At 36.8% G+C, this 18,155-nt stretch overlaps 1 protein-coding gene across 1 annotated transcript in view; it reads right to left on the bottom strand.

Annotated features, from left to right (window-relative positions):
• Positions 1 to 1,693: 1,693 nt before the first annotated feature.
• LOC145242872 (uncharacterized) overlaps positions 1,694 to 18,155 on the bottom strand; it is an 81,172-nt gene continuing 64,710 nt past the window's right edge. The window contains exon 4 of the mRNA XM_080105985.1: positions 1,694 to 5,288. Within this exon, the coding sequence (XP_079962111.1) occupies positions 2,734 to 5,288 (2,555 nt within the window). The 3' untranslated portion in view covers positions 1,694 to 2,733. The remainder of the gene's footprint in view (positions 5,289 to 18,155) is intronic.

Here is an 18,155-nt window from a genome sequence, read left to right on the forward strand (position 1 = left end):
AGAAGTACCTCTTTTTTTTTTTTTTTTCAATGAGTATTTTTTATCCATTTTAAGCAATTATTTTTATCATTTTAGTGTTGGAAGTTAGAATTTTTTTGTTGCTGTTTGTGGCATTTAATTACACTTGTAATTTGGAATCGACTAAAGCTTAAAATGAACAACTGCCAAATTTGGAAGAGTCAAAAGGGTTCCACCTTCCTTCCTCTTACTGAAGAAATGTGTATTGATAATGGAGCAAATATATTTCAATATGATTTTATGCATGTAAGATAAAACCAGATGAAATGATAAAAATGTATCTATATATATATATAAAGTAGTAGCATTCGTGTGTCTGTGTGTACAACTCTCCTACAGCCCACACCACTGAACCGATCATGACCAAACCTAGCATGATGATGGCCCCCACACCTAGGGATGGTACACACCAATTTCCAAGGTAAAGGTTAAAGGTCAACGTCATAGCCTATGTATACATACTCTCCTACAGTTCACACCTCTTGATGGTGCACACCATTTTTCAATGCAAGGTCAAAGGTTAAGGTCATATTTGATGTGGCTCTTCATAAACTCCGTCATCTAGGGATGATACACACCACGTTGAGCTACCTTTGCTGATAAAAATGTGTTTGTGATACTATACAAATGTTAAGCATTGTGATTCTTTGAAATTGTTTCAATTTGTATGTGTAACAATATAAGTGTCAACTTTGATATAACCTATTTACTATAAAGTTCATGGTTGGATTTCAGTCACTTCAGGAGGTAGTTATAAACTGTTAAACACCATAAGAAATTGTTGCTCTGACAACATCCTCTTACTTCAAGGATGCCCGCAAAGCGGGTATCCAAGTGTACAGCAAAGTCCCACATGAAGCGCGGGTATCTTTGCTAGTCATCAAAATGAAATATCAACTCAACAGATTAGAGAAGTGGAGTATAATTGGCCGACTGAAAATGGGGGAAGGTAATTGAATACCGTTACAGACTTTGGAATCGACTATTCTAATTTAAATCCTACCTGATTGATGTTTTAAAATTACGACGATTGGCAGTTTTATTATTTGGAAGACTATTCTCACTTTAGATGTTATTCTCATAACGTTTCGGCCATTCCAACCTACTCAACCAACTCGGGAAGCTGCACAGAATTTTGAACTGAACTCTTTATTTAATTCGCGAGGGGTAGATTATTCTCATTTCGTCAGCCATTACTGGGTAAAAGTCTCAAGTAATTCTTAATTGCATTATTCTTAGTATCACCCGTACTGAGGATTGAACCTTTGACATCCAGAAGAGTGTCACTTAGAAGTGGTTATTATTTAGCACTTTATCCGTTGCACCACATATTTATGCATAAGAATTACTTAAGACTTTTACCCGGTTATGGCATAGGGAACAAGAACAATCTACCCTCGTATAACAAATAAAGAGTTTGGTTCAAAGTTCCATGCAGATTTCAAAGTTTGAAAAGGACGCACGAAGGTCAGAAGTTGCATTATTTGAAATGTTGCAATAAAGATGAGAACGGTAATACAAATAACCAATTCTATTGTGATCATCTATTATAATAAAGTCGTATTCCTGTCTGTTTGTCTGTTTGTTCACAATTTGATAAATATGATAAAAAAAATGTACATTGTTTCACAAATTGATTTTCATACTGAAAGTGGACACTTACATTCAGCATGATTTCTTTATATACGATTTATTCAAAGGAAATCTACATTCAAGAAAGTCTCATTTATATATTACTTTAAATAAAATCGATTTTAATAATTACCTCTGCTATTATTTGTTTGTTGTAATAGAATTGCTTTAATTGTTTTATTAGGAGATATATTTAAAGTCGATTTATTCTATTTTTAATTTATATTTAATATAATTTATTTTCTATTAATATCCAGCACCAGTCATCTTTAAAAAAGTAAGTTTAATTATTTAAGCTGTAAGAGTTATTTCCCCTTTTAGCTATGAAGGCCATTTTACATTTAATTTTCATAGATGAAAATGGCTGTGTTTTATCCAATATGTCTACTTTCAGGAAAATCATAAGTTAGGATATTTGGTGTATCTTAAATTTCAACCTGGCAATGCTGGGTATATATAACTAGTTCATATACTAATACTGCTGGGAAATTTTTACTCATGATATGAGTAAAAATAACAACTTGTATTCAATTACTTGTATACAATTGTTTCAACATTAAATAATACAAAAAGGGTTATATTGACTTTTGTTGATTTTTTTTTATGATAATTAAATTCGTTTATATAGTGTTTCCTCCTAGAAAATCAGGGAAGCCAATTACCTCCTTTAGATCTGACCGATTGCCTATAGTTCAGACATAAACAAAAAAATATTTATTTATTTGATTTATGAAACAGTTATCTACGTACACGTGTTTCGTCGTACCACGGTTCATCAGCGTAGCTGACTGTTATGGGGTTCGAACCTCCAACCACAAGAAAGGGTCGCTATGCTATAAAACAAAAGTAATTTCTGGATCTTTTTAAGGAAGGGCAGCTAAATGAAGTTTTGTTTTACTTTTAGGGCTAACTTTCCTCTAACTTGTGAAATATATATTTAAATATTAATCAATCTATTATAATAATTTCTCGAGGTCTGCATATTTTGGTCGTAACAAAGTGCACATAACACAAGAATAAATATTTGATATTAATCATTTTCTTCTTTGAAACAAACCTTAGGGCATTTCTGACTCAGAAAATTTATTTCTGACTATAATGGTCAGATCCACCTTTGGACGGGGCATGCATCCCTTGCAGACTATTCCATGAATTCTGTTTTCCCTGCTTCATCCCACAAGAATAAGACCCTGGAGGCATATTGGGCCAGCTAGAACCTAAAAGGGGAGGTACAGGGTAACCTCTTGACCATAGGTAGTTGCTCTCCCAACCTTGAGGGGGCATCTCATGTAGGTAAGTAGTTGGGTTTGCATGTGCACTTGATACATTTGGGGTCTGCAGTCGCATCGGAAACATTTGTGAATCCCGGTGATGATGAGCCTGACTGAGGGGTGGTCCTGAATGGGCAGGATTTGCCTGGTTCATCTTCATGCTTGACTTATGCGGAGACAGAGGAGGTGATGATTCTGGTATATGCTGCGGGTGTTTCTGCCCGTGCTGGTTATCTGGTTCACACGAGTTGTATGGTGAGATACTTCTGTGATGGTGGTGGTGGTGGTGGTGATGATGATGCTGCTGTGGTGGTGGTGGCGGCGGTGGCGGTGGAGGCTGAGATTGATGGTGACTAGGATTGTTAGTATTGCTGCTGCCCGGGCTCATCAGAGAAGGCGGAGGCTGTGGCAGAGGCGGGTGCTTTGGGAATAACTCGCAAGTGGGGCGCAGACGCTTGTGGCTGGCGTTGGTGTTTGCCTCACTGTCACACGAGCTGAAAGCCGACGAGGACGACGACGAGGACACTTTGTCCAGGCTGTGATTAGTGGCACCCTGTCCACTGTTGCCGAGCATTGACGAGGACGACGGAGAGGGAGTGTTGCCCGGAGAAGTCAGGGTTGGGGTGTGTTGCATCTGGTTGCTGTTCTGCGGGTTTTTGTTGTACAGCTCACAGCCGGTGCGCGTTCGCTTGTGGTTGTTCAAATTTGCCCGCTGCGAGAACATTTTCCCGCAGCCGTCACATTTGAAGGGCTTCTCGCCCGTGTGTGTGCGAAGGTGTGTCTTTAGGTTGCCCGCCTGCGAGAAGACCTTCGGGCAGAGGGTGCAGCAATACGGTTTTTCACCCGCGTGTGTGCGAATGTGCAGCTTAAGGTTTCCACGCTGACTGAAAGCCTTATCACACAACGTACACTTGAATGGCTTCTCCCCTGTATGAGTTCTCATATGATTTTTCAGGTTGATCTGCAACGTGAACTCTTTTGGGCAGAAGTCGCACTTGTACAGCTCGCCTGTGTGGACCCGCTCGTGGATCTTCAAAAAGAATTGGTTGCAGAATGGCTTCTTGCAGAACTGGCAGTAGAAAAGCTCCCCCGTGTGGAGACGCTTGTGGTCGTTTAGGTTGATCTTCTGGGAGAATGCTTTACCGCAGATGTCACAGGCAAAGGGTTTTTCTCCAGTGTGGGTCCTTAAGTGCAACTTTAAGTTTCCCCGTTGGCTGAAACCTTTCGAACAGACATGGCACCGAAAAGGACGATCGCCTGTGTGCGTTCGTTCGTGGTTCTTTAGGTTGACGTTCTGTGAGAACGTCTTGCTGCAGTAGCTGCACTTGAACACTTCGCCCGTGTGTGTTCGTTCGTGGATCTTCAGGAAGAACTGGTTGCAGAACGATTTCTTGCAGAAGCTGCAGTAGAACAAATCGCCCGTGTGGATACGCTTGTGGTCGCTGAGGTTGATTTTTTGTGAAAATGCCTTGCCGCAGATGTCACAGGCATATGGCTTTTCGCCAGTGTGGGTCCTCAGGTGTAGTTTGAGGTTGCCCCGTTGGCTGAACCCCTTCTTGCAAATGTGGCACTCAAAGGGCTTTTCACCTGTATGAGTCCTTAAATGGTTCTTGAGGTTGATTTGCAGCGTGAACGCCTTCGCACAGAACGTGCACTTGTAAAGTTCCCCTGTGTGCGTGCGTTCATGGATTTTTAAAAAGAATTGATTACAAAAAGGTTTCTTGCAAAACTGGCAGTAGTAGAGCTCTCCCGTGTGCAGCCGTTTATGGTCATTAAGGTTGATCTTCTGTGAGAATGCCTTTCCGCAAACGTCGCATGCAAATGGTTTTTCTCCAGTATGAGTCCTTAAGTGCAGTTTCAAGTTGCCCCGTTGGCTGAACGCCTTGCTGCAAATGTTACACCCAAACGGCTTTTCGCCTGTATGAGTTCTCATATGGTTCTTGAGGTTGATCTTCTGCGCAAAAGCTTTGCCACAAAAGCTGCATTCGAAAGGTTTCAGACCCGTGTGCGTGAGTTCGTGATTCTTGAGGAAAAACTGGTTTGAGAACCCTTTCTTGCAGTACGTGCACTGGAAATCCTTCTCCAGCGGATGTTTGCTATCAAACGGCCCCTGTGAAATTTGCTGGTCGCCGAGATTGCCTCCTCTCTCCTCAGACGATGCTGGAGACGGCATAGCAGTAGGGGTCGAGGACATGTCTTTCCTGCACATATCATTCGGCATGCCATACCCTTTGTTGTCTGTCATGGGAAGTGGCTTCTCTGGACATTTTAGATAACCGCCCGGATACACAGGCGGCCCGTAAGGATTTGGTTGGTTCCCTGTTGGTGGGAACATTGGTTGAAAAGGATACATTTTAATGTTTATTTCTAATTAGTTTAATTTGGGGATGGGGGGGAGGAAATAAGGGTTGATCACTTTGGCCTAACAGACTCTCTAAACTGACTGAAGTGAATCAATATGTCTGTGCTGAATGCCGAAAATGAGATGAATGTTTAATGCGTACGTACAGTTATAATCATCCATCAGTGCGAACGACTGGAGGAAATTATGTTCTCCTTTGGTATACTACACAATTTCAAAATGAGGAAAATCATTTTTATACTACGAGATGGCGATTCGTTTGTGCGATGGTGATCAGAACTCAAAACCTCTGATAAGATTTTGATGCATCATCGGGAGTCGTCTTCACATCTTCTGAAAAGTTGCTGATGAAAACTGGCATACAGTCGAAACAGCATCAACACCTGAAAGAAACAAAATAATTGTTAAACGTGTGTAAACATGAATGAAGGAAAATCATCATCATCATCATCATCATCATCATCACATTCAACTACATCTACTAATCCAAAGACTCTCATCCATTCTTTTATTGGGTCGTTACAATGATGGAAAGAAGATTAGGGCTTGGAAGTGGGTCCAATGATGGAAGAACGGGATTAAGTAATGTTACATTTATAGAAATAATTTTCAGTAAATTCATCAATTTTTTTATCTTTTAAGCACCCCTAGCATTTCCAGAGAATGGGCCTCAAGAACTCTTGTATACTCATGATCTAAGTCAGGACCCCTTGTGTATCTATGATCCAAGTCGGGACCCCTTGTGCACCCCTGATCCAAGTAGGGACCCCTTGTATAACCATAACATAAAAAAATATTGTATTTCCTTTTTATGGACTTTAGACTCTACAATATTATTGTACGTCTCTTTGGTAAAAAAAAATATTCATCCAAATAACTAATATAATGCAATTTTAGAATAGATGTACTTATTGTGGGGGCCCCTCTCCAAATCCTTCAATTATTTTGCAAAAAGCAACAACTTTATATGATTAAGATATTAACAAAACAAAAAAAAACTTCTTGTTTTTTTTTTTTTAAATTCATTTCATGATTCATTTGTTCTGCTGTCATTGTTGTTGTTGTTGTTGTTGTAATCGCCACAATTTGATTAAAAAAATTTTTTAAATGAAGATTCTATAATTTGTGAAATAAATTAAAACTATTTTCATTAATTAAATATTGATTATTTAAATATAAATTCACCGCTTTACATTGCGAGTGAAACAGTTGCATTTTTCCAAGTGGTGACTAGAAATAATAAAACGCTTATCTTTTGGCAAATGTGTTTTTTCACCGACAATCTTCCAAAGCTCATTATTGAGTGAAAAATCTTTTTTCAACCATTATTTTTAATAAAACGAGCAAATTTAAATTATTTAAACAATAAAAGTTTAACAGAACGATATACTCTGTTTTTAAAGAAGGTTTTTAAAAAAAAAAAAAAAATCTGAAGAAATTTGAATACCTTTAAATTTGATGCATATTTAGAATTTACACTTATTTTTAAAAAAGTACAGAAAAATCTTTATGATGTACGTACTTGTCACGGAACAATAGTCATATTCCAAAAATCATGTGGGTTTGGCTAGTAACTTTTCTCTTTGGCTAGTAAACGAAAATATTTAGTTGTCAAAGATCAAGTAAAGATAAATTTATCTGGAGAACCCTGTAAATATAAATTTTATTTAGATATAAATATATACTTAAATATTAATTAGAATATATTACTATTTCAATTGTTTTAGGAGTGTTGTTCTCATCAGTGTGGATATTAATATTAGATTATTTAAAAACAAGTTTGTTTTTTTTGTTTTTTTTATTGCATTTTCACCCCAAACAAGGCACAGTGCCACTTTGATGCAGAGGGCTACTATCTGGGAAATAATCTGTAGGGGTACTATGTAGGGAGTTGAGCAGCAAGATGTCTGTTTACACTTTAACTTCTGCATGTCAGTAGTCAGGGAAACAGGGACCTGAAAGGGAATTTCAAAGTCTAACAGTTCTAAGGAAAAAACTATTAGAGTAAAAGGCTTTCTTATATCTAGGGATTTCTACTGTACAGGGGTGGGATTTTGCTGTTTGTCAGGTGTATTTCCATCGAGGGGGCACAAGGCTTGTAGTTTGTCAGAGCATCCACCATTAAAATACTTGTAAAACAGGCAGAGGGATGCAACATTTCGTCGATGGGATAGTGGTTGAAGCCTAACTGATAGTGCATGATGACCTATTAGGCTAGCGACTTTCGTTTGATCTCTGTCTAACAGGGAGAGACTAGTAGCAGATGCACTGGCCCAAATGTTGTGGCAACAATACTCCATACACGGGTGAATGGTGGCCTTGTAGAGGTATAGGATACTCTCAGGCATAAGTAACTTTCTAGCACGGTAGAGAGAGAGGCCACCTTCTTTGCAGCAGCCTTAGCAATGCCTAAATGTATTTGTTCCAACTCATGTTCCCCATGAATGTTAAGCCGAGGAGATTGAACAAAGTATTTTCAGGTAATGTATCATTAACCATGACTATTAGTGGTTGAGAAGGTTTCTTGTAGTTATTAAAGGAAGGAAGCTTAGTCTTGGAAGCACTGAATATGACTATCCATTTTTGTCCTCATTCCACTACAGATTGAAGGTCTTTCTCTGTCATTGCCTTTGATACATGTTCATCCGTTTTCCCCTCATGTCTGTTATAGAGGGTGGTGTCATCAGCAAATATACCCATCTCAGAGACAATTTTATCAGGAATAATAAAGGTCTAAGGATCGACTTCTGAGGTACACTCACATTTATATCATATTGTTTTGACGTATGATTATGGAGGACAACCTGGATTCTTTATCGCGACAGACTAACATATGTACAAAAACAAAGAAATCACCAGGAAAGAATGAAAAAATCCACAAACTGAATGAAGATCTGAATATAAAAGTTAGAAATAATTATACACATACGAACTAATCTTAACTACAAAGTTTCTCATAAAATTATGATCAACCTTACTGAACTCCCCCCCCCATTTAATGTATCGATATCTTCATTCTTACAAAATCAATTTGCTCAGTTCTTTTTTGTGTTCAGAACAATAAACTGTAATTCGATTTAACTCTTTCAGAAAATACTTTATCCAACTTTGAGGATTGTTACACTGAAGACATTTTTTAATATTATCTTAAAATAGCGACAAGAGATTATGGCATTAATAAAAACCAAATTTTTCCACCGCTTCTCTATTTCAAAGCTTTCTGATACACAATTATATTTACAGTTAATATTCAACTGATTTTTTTTTTAAATAACTTGTTCATCTTAGTAACATTAATTAAAATAATTTCATTTTTGACAACTATTTACAATGTTTTTTTCATTAAATGATACAAGATACATTTTGTTGCACCATTTACTCAGCATTACTAACGTAACATAATTTACTTTTTTTTATTTGATAACAAACATTGATCTCATTTAATTTCACTCATAATATTTCATTATATTTATTTATTTTTTTAAAGTTATTCTGCATGCAAAACATATGTTCATTAATTAATCATCTTTTTCTGTGTTTGGTTTGGTTTGGTTGTTTTCTTTTAAGGCATGTCAACCCTTTTTACATAATTTACTGCCGAATCCAGTAGTTTTAGAAAAAGTTCTTATGTTTCATGTTCTTATATCTTCAAATATATTATATACGGTACAATCATGTTGGCACACCGTGGCTGGAATCCATATTAAATAAAGAAGTAGTCAACCACCTCAGCAGAAGTAACCTTCTTTGTGACATGCAATATGGTTCTGATTCTGCGAGATCTACAGCAGATGTGCTAACAGTTATATCTCATAGGATTAGTGAATCTCTCAACAAAGGTTTCCTTTCTAGTGCAATTGTTCTTGACATATCAAAGGCCTTTGATAAGGTATGGCATAAAGGCCTACTTCACAAGATTTCCAGCTACGGTATAACTGGAAATGTTTTCAATCATTAAATCATTTCTCTCTGATAGGCTCATAAGAGTAGTGGTTGATGGGCAGAAATCAGAGGCCCACAGTATTAATGCTGGAGTCTCTCAGAAGTCCATCCTGGGCCCAACTCGCTTTCTGATTTACATCAATGATCTTCCAAAACACATACTTAAATCATTCGTTGACATCTATGCTGATGATACGACCATCTATGGCAACACTTCAAAGCCATAAATGACAAATTTCTCTCTGATTCTCTCTCCTCTGATCTTGAGCCCGTGGTACAGTGAGGGAAGAGGTGGCTGGTTACTTTTAATGCATCTAAAACCAAGCTCCTATCATTACATCATCAACGCTCTGATCCCCATCTGGCATCAATTGAAATGGATGACTCTCGTCTCGGGGAGGTTCCATGTTTTGACAAGCTTCTGGGATTGACCTTTACTCCTGATCTGAAATGGAACACGTACATCAAATCCATTGCCAAGGTCGCTGGAAAGATGATGGGATCCTTCTATCGCTCCAGAATATATCTCACTGCTGATGCAATTCTCTATCTATATAAAAGCTAAGTACATCCAAGGATGGAGTACTGCTGCCACATCTGGGCAGGAGCTGCTAAAAACAGCCTATCCTGCCTTGAAAGAGTACAAAATAGACTTCGTAGCTTAGTGGGGGATGCCCTTTTCTCTTCCCTGCAACCTCTCTCCCACAGAAGAGACGTTGCAAGCCTATCTTTGTTTTATCGTTATTTCCATGGCAGGTGCTTGTCTGAGCTCCAATCTCTGATCCCCCTTCGCCAAGGATGTCTCAAGTTTTGACAAGCTTCTGGGCTTGACCGTCACTCCTGATCTTAAATGGAACAGGGACATCAAATCTGTTGCCAAGGCCACTAGAAAAATGGTGGGATCTTTCTATCGATCCAGTAGATAACTCACTGCTGATGCAATTCTCTATCTATATAAGAGCCAGGTACGTCCAAGGATGGAATACTGTTGCCACATCTGGATAGGAGCTGCTAGAAAGGACTTGTCCTGCCTTGATAGAGTTCAAAATAGACTTTGTAGCCTTGTAGGAGATGCCCTTTTCTCTTCCCTGCAACCTCTCTCCCACAGAAGAGACGTTGCAAGCCTATCTTTGTTTTATCGTTATTTCCATGGCAGGTGCTCGTCTGAGCTCCAATCTCTGATCCCCCCCTCGCCAATCTTTCACGAGAAACACCCATCTAGCTGAAACCATTGTCAATAATTTTCCTCACTCTTTATCTGTGCCTAAATCAAAATGTAGATTCCATGAACAAAGTTTCTTTCTTAGAAGTGCACGCCTGTGGAACTCTCTGCCGTTTGCCTGTTTCCCACCTGATTACAACTTTGATGTCTTCAAGTCCAACATAAACAAATTCCTGCTAAACCGCCCCCTTAAGTAAGACACTTTATCAAATCTCCATTACTAGTGATTACTACAATATTGTCCCATTGATTACTGTACACGCAATAACCCTTATTCCTGAGTGGCTTCCGGGCCTTGATAAGTGGTGACTACCATGTAAAAAAGAAAAGGCACCCCATCTAGCGATGGCGGCACGATAAAAAATACCCTTGATAGCCCTGGCAAAACATCAAGTTATCAACTACGGACAAGATTTGAATTACACTATAAACTTGTAGTGAGTTCAATCTCGGCTCTGGCCGCACTGGGGCTGGACATCTTCAAATATTTATTTTTGGAGTTTGGTTTTATTGTTTTCTTTTACAGCATACATTTTTGGGGTTATTCAATACCAAATCCAGTAGTTTGGGAAAAGGGTTTTACGGTTCAAATTTTTTATGAAATATCATTCATAGTGTTCAGTTTTTGTTTTTTGTTTTTTTTTGTATAGGAAAATTGTTGTTTTTGTTTTTGACTTTGCAAAACATGATTGCGTTTTGCAAAGGGAAAGAAAAAAAAATAACATTAATATTTGGCGCACTTTAAGTCAGAGAGCCAGTATCTTCAAACTGTCTGATCTGGCAGCACTATCCTTATCCTATGTGATCACAACGGAAATGGCGACAACATAACGAGGTCTCTTCTGAAAAGATTGTATTTGAAAAACCAAAATAAAAAATTACTCTTTCGTTATTAGTATTTTTTATCGCTTTCTCATACATCTTTCTAAATCTATGAAAACTAAAATAATTAAAATGGAACAACACCAAACGGATAATACACAGAATTTATATAAACAACATGATAACATCCAACAACAGCTCTTTCTCTTTCTTTATCTGTAACTGAGCTGATGACACTGAGAGCAGCAGCAGCCACATAAACATATGCAAATGACCAAGCCAGCTATACAAAGTGATGCCACAGGAAAGACAAAAGGACGTATGGCCTGAGAAGCAGTGGTGTTCGGAAAAGCATGTGTTCAAGACACGTAAGTAACATCATATTAGAGATGACATGTCACACGCAGCCGGAAAAGGAGAAATGAACTGTTTAAATATATTTTTTTAAAAATGTGTTGTTGGAAATACCAGATATAAAGGCTTTTGGTAACAGAAAAAAAATGAGTCAAATTTCTTTCCTTTTTTTCCTTTTTCCTTGCAATGAAGTCTATAACATGTTGGGTCCATTAAAATCTAATGACACTGTTAAAAAAACGTGTACAATGTTACATATTACCTTTTCTCATATCCTTATATCAGTTCTCCACATGTTTTCCTTGGTACCTCAACTGTTCTACATCTATTAACTAATGCACTCTCATCTGTTCTTTCAATTTGATTAAACTAACAAAGTCTCCTGTTCTGCACACATATCTTATACAGTCAAATTTAATCTTCTTTGTGGAGAAGTAAGTAAATAAGAGGCAGAAACATGTACATGTGTAGTGTTTTCTTCTAATAAATAAAGGTTATTGACCACCGATCCAGTAATGAATGATTAAAAAGATATCAGAATAATTAAATTGAAAAAAAAAAATAATACTTTGGTTTAGCAAAAATAAACAACAAATAAATAAGTTATTAAATAGAGTAGGGGAGGACTCCTAGGTAAATTATTGATTTGCTTATCCTATAATTTTTTTTGCCTTGACAGAGTTCAAAATAGACTTAGTAACCTAATGAGGAATGTCCTTTTCTCTTCCCTGCAACCTCTTTCTCACAGGAGAGACGTTGCGAGTCTGTCTCTGTTTTATCGTTACTTTCATGGCAAGTGCTCATCTAAGCTCCAATGTATGGTATTTCAACTTTGTAGACCAAATATTCAGAGAAAAGTAGACTTTTTGCACACGCACCGACAAGGTCACATTTATATATATAAAGATATATATAAAAATATTTCCATGTGCAAGAACGTTTTCATTTTAAATTCTACGCTATTATGCAGAATGTAGAAACTATGCATAAATAGAATCCAGCGTAATAGTGAAATGAAACCAATCATCTAATAAGAAACCATAAAAAATGAATAAGTAATTAATTTTCGTTTATCAAAGAAATATGCAAATTAGTTAACCTTCACATAGTTGCTCGCATATCTATGACTGAGTATATTAAGAGGTTCGCTTCAATAATTAATAGAAAAGGTGGGCTTTTCATATAAGTGTCAATTTTATAGGTGTTATGTCATGGAACATCAGTGAAAATTAGAACAATCAAGTCGAGGTTCGGTTAAGGAACAAGTGTATTAACAATAATGTACAAAGATAGGAAAGTGTGTATATCTGCTGGACACTCGGCTAGCAGTTGAAGTGCAGTCGCATCTCTCTCACCGGTGTTGAAATTACTAGCACTATTTATAGAGCTAATCGGTGTAAATTCCTGTTTAAGGAAGGACGGTATAACACCCCCCCCCTTTGAAAATATCCCGTCTGGGATTAATAACGTTTTTGTTTTTGGTTCACCCTAATCAATTCTGTTGATTTCTGTTTTCTGTTTGATCTTCTGTTCCCCGGAGCTGTCTCTGGTATGGGCACCTGAAAAGTATCAAACACTGTGTCCATGACGTCCTCTTCAGGCGATCTGGTCACCTCACTATTCGAGTATTTTTTCCGAATTTGGTTAGTGTGACGTTTGTGCACGAAGTCTGGTCCCTTAATCATGTAGACCATGTTGCCTATTTGTTTCTTGACAATGCCGGACTCCCAGAAAGTCTTATTATTTTTGTGAATCTTGTAGAAGACTCTTTCGCCAACTTTATACAGTTTTTTTGTTATCATTTTTTTGAGGTTTGGCCTATCCTGGTTTGGTAACAACTTGTGAAAAATCGATCTAACCTTGCATCCGAACATAACCTCAGCAAGTGTCTTTGACATTTCAATGTTTGCATTTGAAGTGACTCTGTAGACTTGTAAAAACTGTTGGATTGACTTATCTGTCGGTGACCTACTAGTTTTTTTCAGAACAAATTTCTCTGCTTGTCCATTACTTTTTGGGTGGTATGGCGGAATGGTTATATGCTCGATTAGATGATCCTCGCAAAAATGTTTAAATGTGGTAGACATAAATTGCGTTCCATTGTCTGTAACAATGCAGTCTACTACTCCAAACCTAGCAAACAGTTCATACAGGAAGTTGATAGTTACCTCGGATGTGGGATTCTTACATTTTAATACTTCCGGCCATTTAGATAGGCTGTCTACAACAATGAGATAGTAGAACCCATCTAGTGGTCCTGTAAAATCTAAATGAATCCTAGACCAAGGTCGGTTCGGTTTTGCCCACGATCCGAATTGAGTCGGAGGAGCTTTCTTAGCTAGTGCGCATCCTCTACACTCCCTGATTTTTCCTTCTATATCCTTATTCATGTTTGGCCAATAAACAAAAGAGCGCATAAGTCTTTTCATTCTTGATATACCTGGATGTCCTATATGGAATTCCTTGAGCATTTTATTCTGTAATGTCGCAGGAATTACAACCCTGTTGCTATATAAAAGGACATTATCGCAAATTGAATAAATTTATTCATCCAGTTCATTATTGTTGATCTTTTCTTTCACGCGTATAATAAATTTGTCCATCTCTGCCTTACTCTTAATCTCATCAAGCGTTACTAGAAGTTCTCTTATTGTGTCACATAACATTTTTTACTTCAACTTCCGCTTGAATGGCTGCTATTACCATATCCTCCAATGGTTCTGTCTGCTTAGGTATTAACCTCGATAACCCGTCTGCATGACTAAATTTTTTAGATGGTACATACTCCATTTGAAAATTATAATTCAGAAGTATGATACACCATCTTTAGAGTCTATTCGCCATATGTTGTGGTAGTCCCTTTTTCGATCTGAAAATTGTTAATAATGGTTTGTGGTCTGTTTGTAACAGAAATTGCCTACCATGCAGGAAACAATAAAATTTCTTTACCACGAATATAATGCTTAGCGCCTCTTTTTCACTTTATGAGTAGTTCTTTTTGGTTGGCAAAAGTGATCGGGATGAATGTGCTATGGGTTTCAGTTTTCCATCATCCATTTTGTGTAAAATGCATGCTCCTATGCCATAGGAGTGAGCTGACATCGCTTGCAACTATAATTTAACGCTTGGGATTATAATGTACCAGAAACAAGGCAGACGTTAAAGTCTCTTTAATTTCCTGAAATGCTTCTTCACACTCTTGCATCCAGACCCATTTTTGGTCTTTCCTTAACAGTTCATTTAAAGGCAACCTTGGTTTATGCATATTTGGCACAAATACATTGTAGTAATTTGCCAAACCTAAGAAACTTTGTAAAGACGCAATATTTTCTGGAGCAGGCATATTCTTTATTGCACTCGATCTATCTGGATCCGGCCTTCTTCCATGTTTATCGATGATTTGCCCCAAGTATTTCATTTTCTCCATGAAAAATGTACATTTTTCCTGTTTTACTTTAAATCCATAATCCAGGATCCTTTTGAATACTTTTACATGAGCTTTGTGTTGTTCTTTGCTAGCGCTTTTCATTAACACATCGTCCAGGTACCTTACTGTGAAATCCAACCCATTTAACATAATGTCCATAATTTGCTGAAAAATCGCAGGGGCGACTTTGACCCCAAAAGGAAGTCTGTTAAACTTGTACAATCCCTTATGGGTATTAATACATAGCAGCTTTGAACACTCCTCATCGACTGGAACTTGTAAGTACGCATCACTGAGGTCGATTTTAGAAAAATATTCCCCTCCCTTCAGTTTCGCAACTATCTCTTCAGGGCTCGGAAGAGGATAATGGTGATCTTGTAATGGCCTGTTTAAGCCTGTCGCGAAATCGGCGCAAACCTGAATCTCCTTACTCTTCTTTTTGATGTAAACCGTTGGTGCAGCCCACTCACTGTGATCAATTTTTCCGATGACACCCATGTTTTCGAGTCTTTCTAATTTACCATCTATCTGTTCTATAGCGGCGTATGGAACATTTCTTTTCTTTCTGAACACTGGCTGTTCATTTACTTTTACGTCAAATTTTGCTACCGCTTTTGTACACCTTCCCAAACCGCCTGAAAATATGTCTGGGAAATTCTTTTAACTCCTTCTTAAGTTTTTCTGCCTCTACATTCGAATCCACAACCTTTTGGCAAAATGAGCTTAAAGGCAGATCTCATAGTCTAAACTTTTCCAACAGATCAGTTCCAAAGAGGTTGTTTGATTTTCGCATGACAAAAATTCTTGCTTTTTCGGCCCTGTTCTGGAAAAAAATATTCGTCAATAATTCTCCTTCGAAGGTAATTTTTTCATCACTGACACTTCTCGCCGTTTTATGTGATTTAATCATAGTGGGTCTCCCAAGCCTCTTCTATGTCTGTACATTAATAATGGGAATGTCAGACCCATTATCAAGCTGTAGCCTTACTTTCTTTTTAAGCATTTTGACCTGTACATATTTCCAGATATTTTGTTCCTCCGGTTCAATTTTTGTAAGTTTAATGGATGTCTTTCTACCAGATTTTTTTCTACAATGCGATGCTTTATGCCCTTTTTGGTGGCAGTTGTGACATTGTTTGAATTTGTAGGGACACTCATTGTACCAATGTTTATTTCTACACCTCCAACATTGTCCAGGTGGATCTTTTCTCTGTTTCTTTCTCTGGTTATTTTTTAAGTCGAATTTTTCTTTTAATGGATCTTTTAATATGGAATCTGCATTCAGGTTTAGGCACAGATAAACAGTGTGAGAAATTATTGATAGTGGTTTTGGCTAGACGAGTGTTTTTCGTAAAAGTTTGGCGAGGGGGAACCATAGATTGAAGCTCAGCTGAGCATTTGCCATGAAAATAACGATAAAGCAGAGACAGGCTCTTTCCGTGGGAAAAACATTTTATTTTATTATTTCGTTTTATACAAAGAGTTTATTTGTTGTGAAATTTAACATTAAAAGCAAAAGTTCAAAAGGTTGATAATTAATAATAATTAATTAATTAAGATGATGATGATGATGATGATGATGATAATAATAATAACTGACGACAGCCGCCAAAACATCCTCCCCAGTAATAAATTTTTGGTATTTTTTTACGCCCTGCCCCAGCGTAATATAAACACCCCCGACCAGTGACCACCCCATGTTAAGAACAGCTTTCGGAATAACTCCCCCTCAATCTCACCATGTTAAGAACGTCTTTCGTGGTTGAGGGAGGCGGTTATTTCCAAAGCCGTTCTTAACATGAGGAGGTTGGGGTGCTTATAATACGCTGGGGCACGCCGTAAAAATTTACCAAATTCTTTTATAAAAATTTGACTTTATAAACTTAAAAATAGAAATGCAATATTTTAGGTTAATTCCTATTTCAGCCACGTAAATTATTTAAAGTTAAATATATTTATTAGTTTTCATTTCGGGGTTTCGCATGTACGATGAAACTTATTATAATTTAATGTTTTAGTAAAAAAAAAAAAAAGTTTTGGTGTCGTGTTTCATCGGAATTAATCAATTTTATTTCATTACCAAAAAGACAATTCAATTTAACAGTCACTATGCTAAAATTGAACTGACATTTATTTTAAGTTTACCATAGCAATTCGGGTACTAGTGCAGAGTAGTGAAAATAAATAATAACGTTATTATTTAAAAAGCCATTCTTAACATGGGGAGGGGAGGGTGTTTTGTACCTATTACTTCAACCTTACAAGTGAATAAAAAAAAAAACATATCATAAAACTTTAATTAAACTTGGAAATACGATTTAAAAAAATAGCACGGATCACTCTCTGCACTAGTACCGCAATTCGAAATTTAAAATTGATTTTTAAATTAACTTTCAAATGTCGAAAACAAATATCGTAATATGCCTACAATAACGACTGATGTGTGTTTTATTTCGTGACAGATCGAAAATTTGGAAGTTTTTGTGCGAAAGTGATTTCTGATTTAAATTAAAAGTAAAAGATACAAAATGAAAGTTAATTGTTATGATTTATTTGTGATGCCGAATTAATTTTCGCACGCTTCACGGTCGCATTAAAGAACCGGTGTTTTTGTTTTCATAAGAGCTCGAAGAATAAACAAACAATTATGATGCGGACGATGGAAGAAGGGGCCACACAAAATTGTTGACAATCCATGAAAAAAAAAAAAAAAAAACGCACAAATAACAATGGAGGATTTAATTGAAAAAATACTTCTTTTTTTTTCTTTCGTTTTCGTTAAAATTGCATTTTAATTTATGTTTTAACCTCTTTAAAAGAAATTACGCCTGAGATGGCTGCTGAGCGTGGTTTTAGCCATCAATTTAACTGCTAAAATTCTTTCATAAAAAAAATGCGCAAAAAAAAAAAAAAAGAAATTGTAAATAAACACAAAAAAGGGATCCTTGTTTTTATTTTTATACTGAAATAAAATAGTAAAAAAAAAAAAAAAAAAAACGAATGCAAATAAAATATTTTGTTTAAATAAATTTAAATAATTACAAATGTTTTTCCATGAAAAAATATTTGAACTTTTTTGTAAGTAAAATCAAAGTTAAACGAAAA

This window comes from Euprymna scolopes, chromosome 21 (genome assembly GCF_053919585.1).
Source record: "Euprymna scolopes isolate OS-2025 chromosome 21, ASM5391958v1, whole genome shotgun sequence".
Classification (NCBI taxonomy): Eukaryota; Metazoa; Mollusca; class Cephalopoda; order Sepiida; family Sepiolidae; genus Euprymna; species Euprymna scolopes.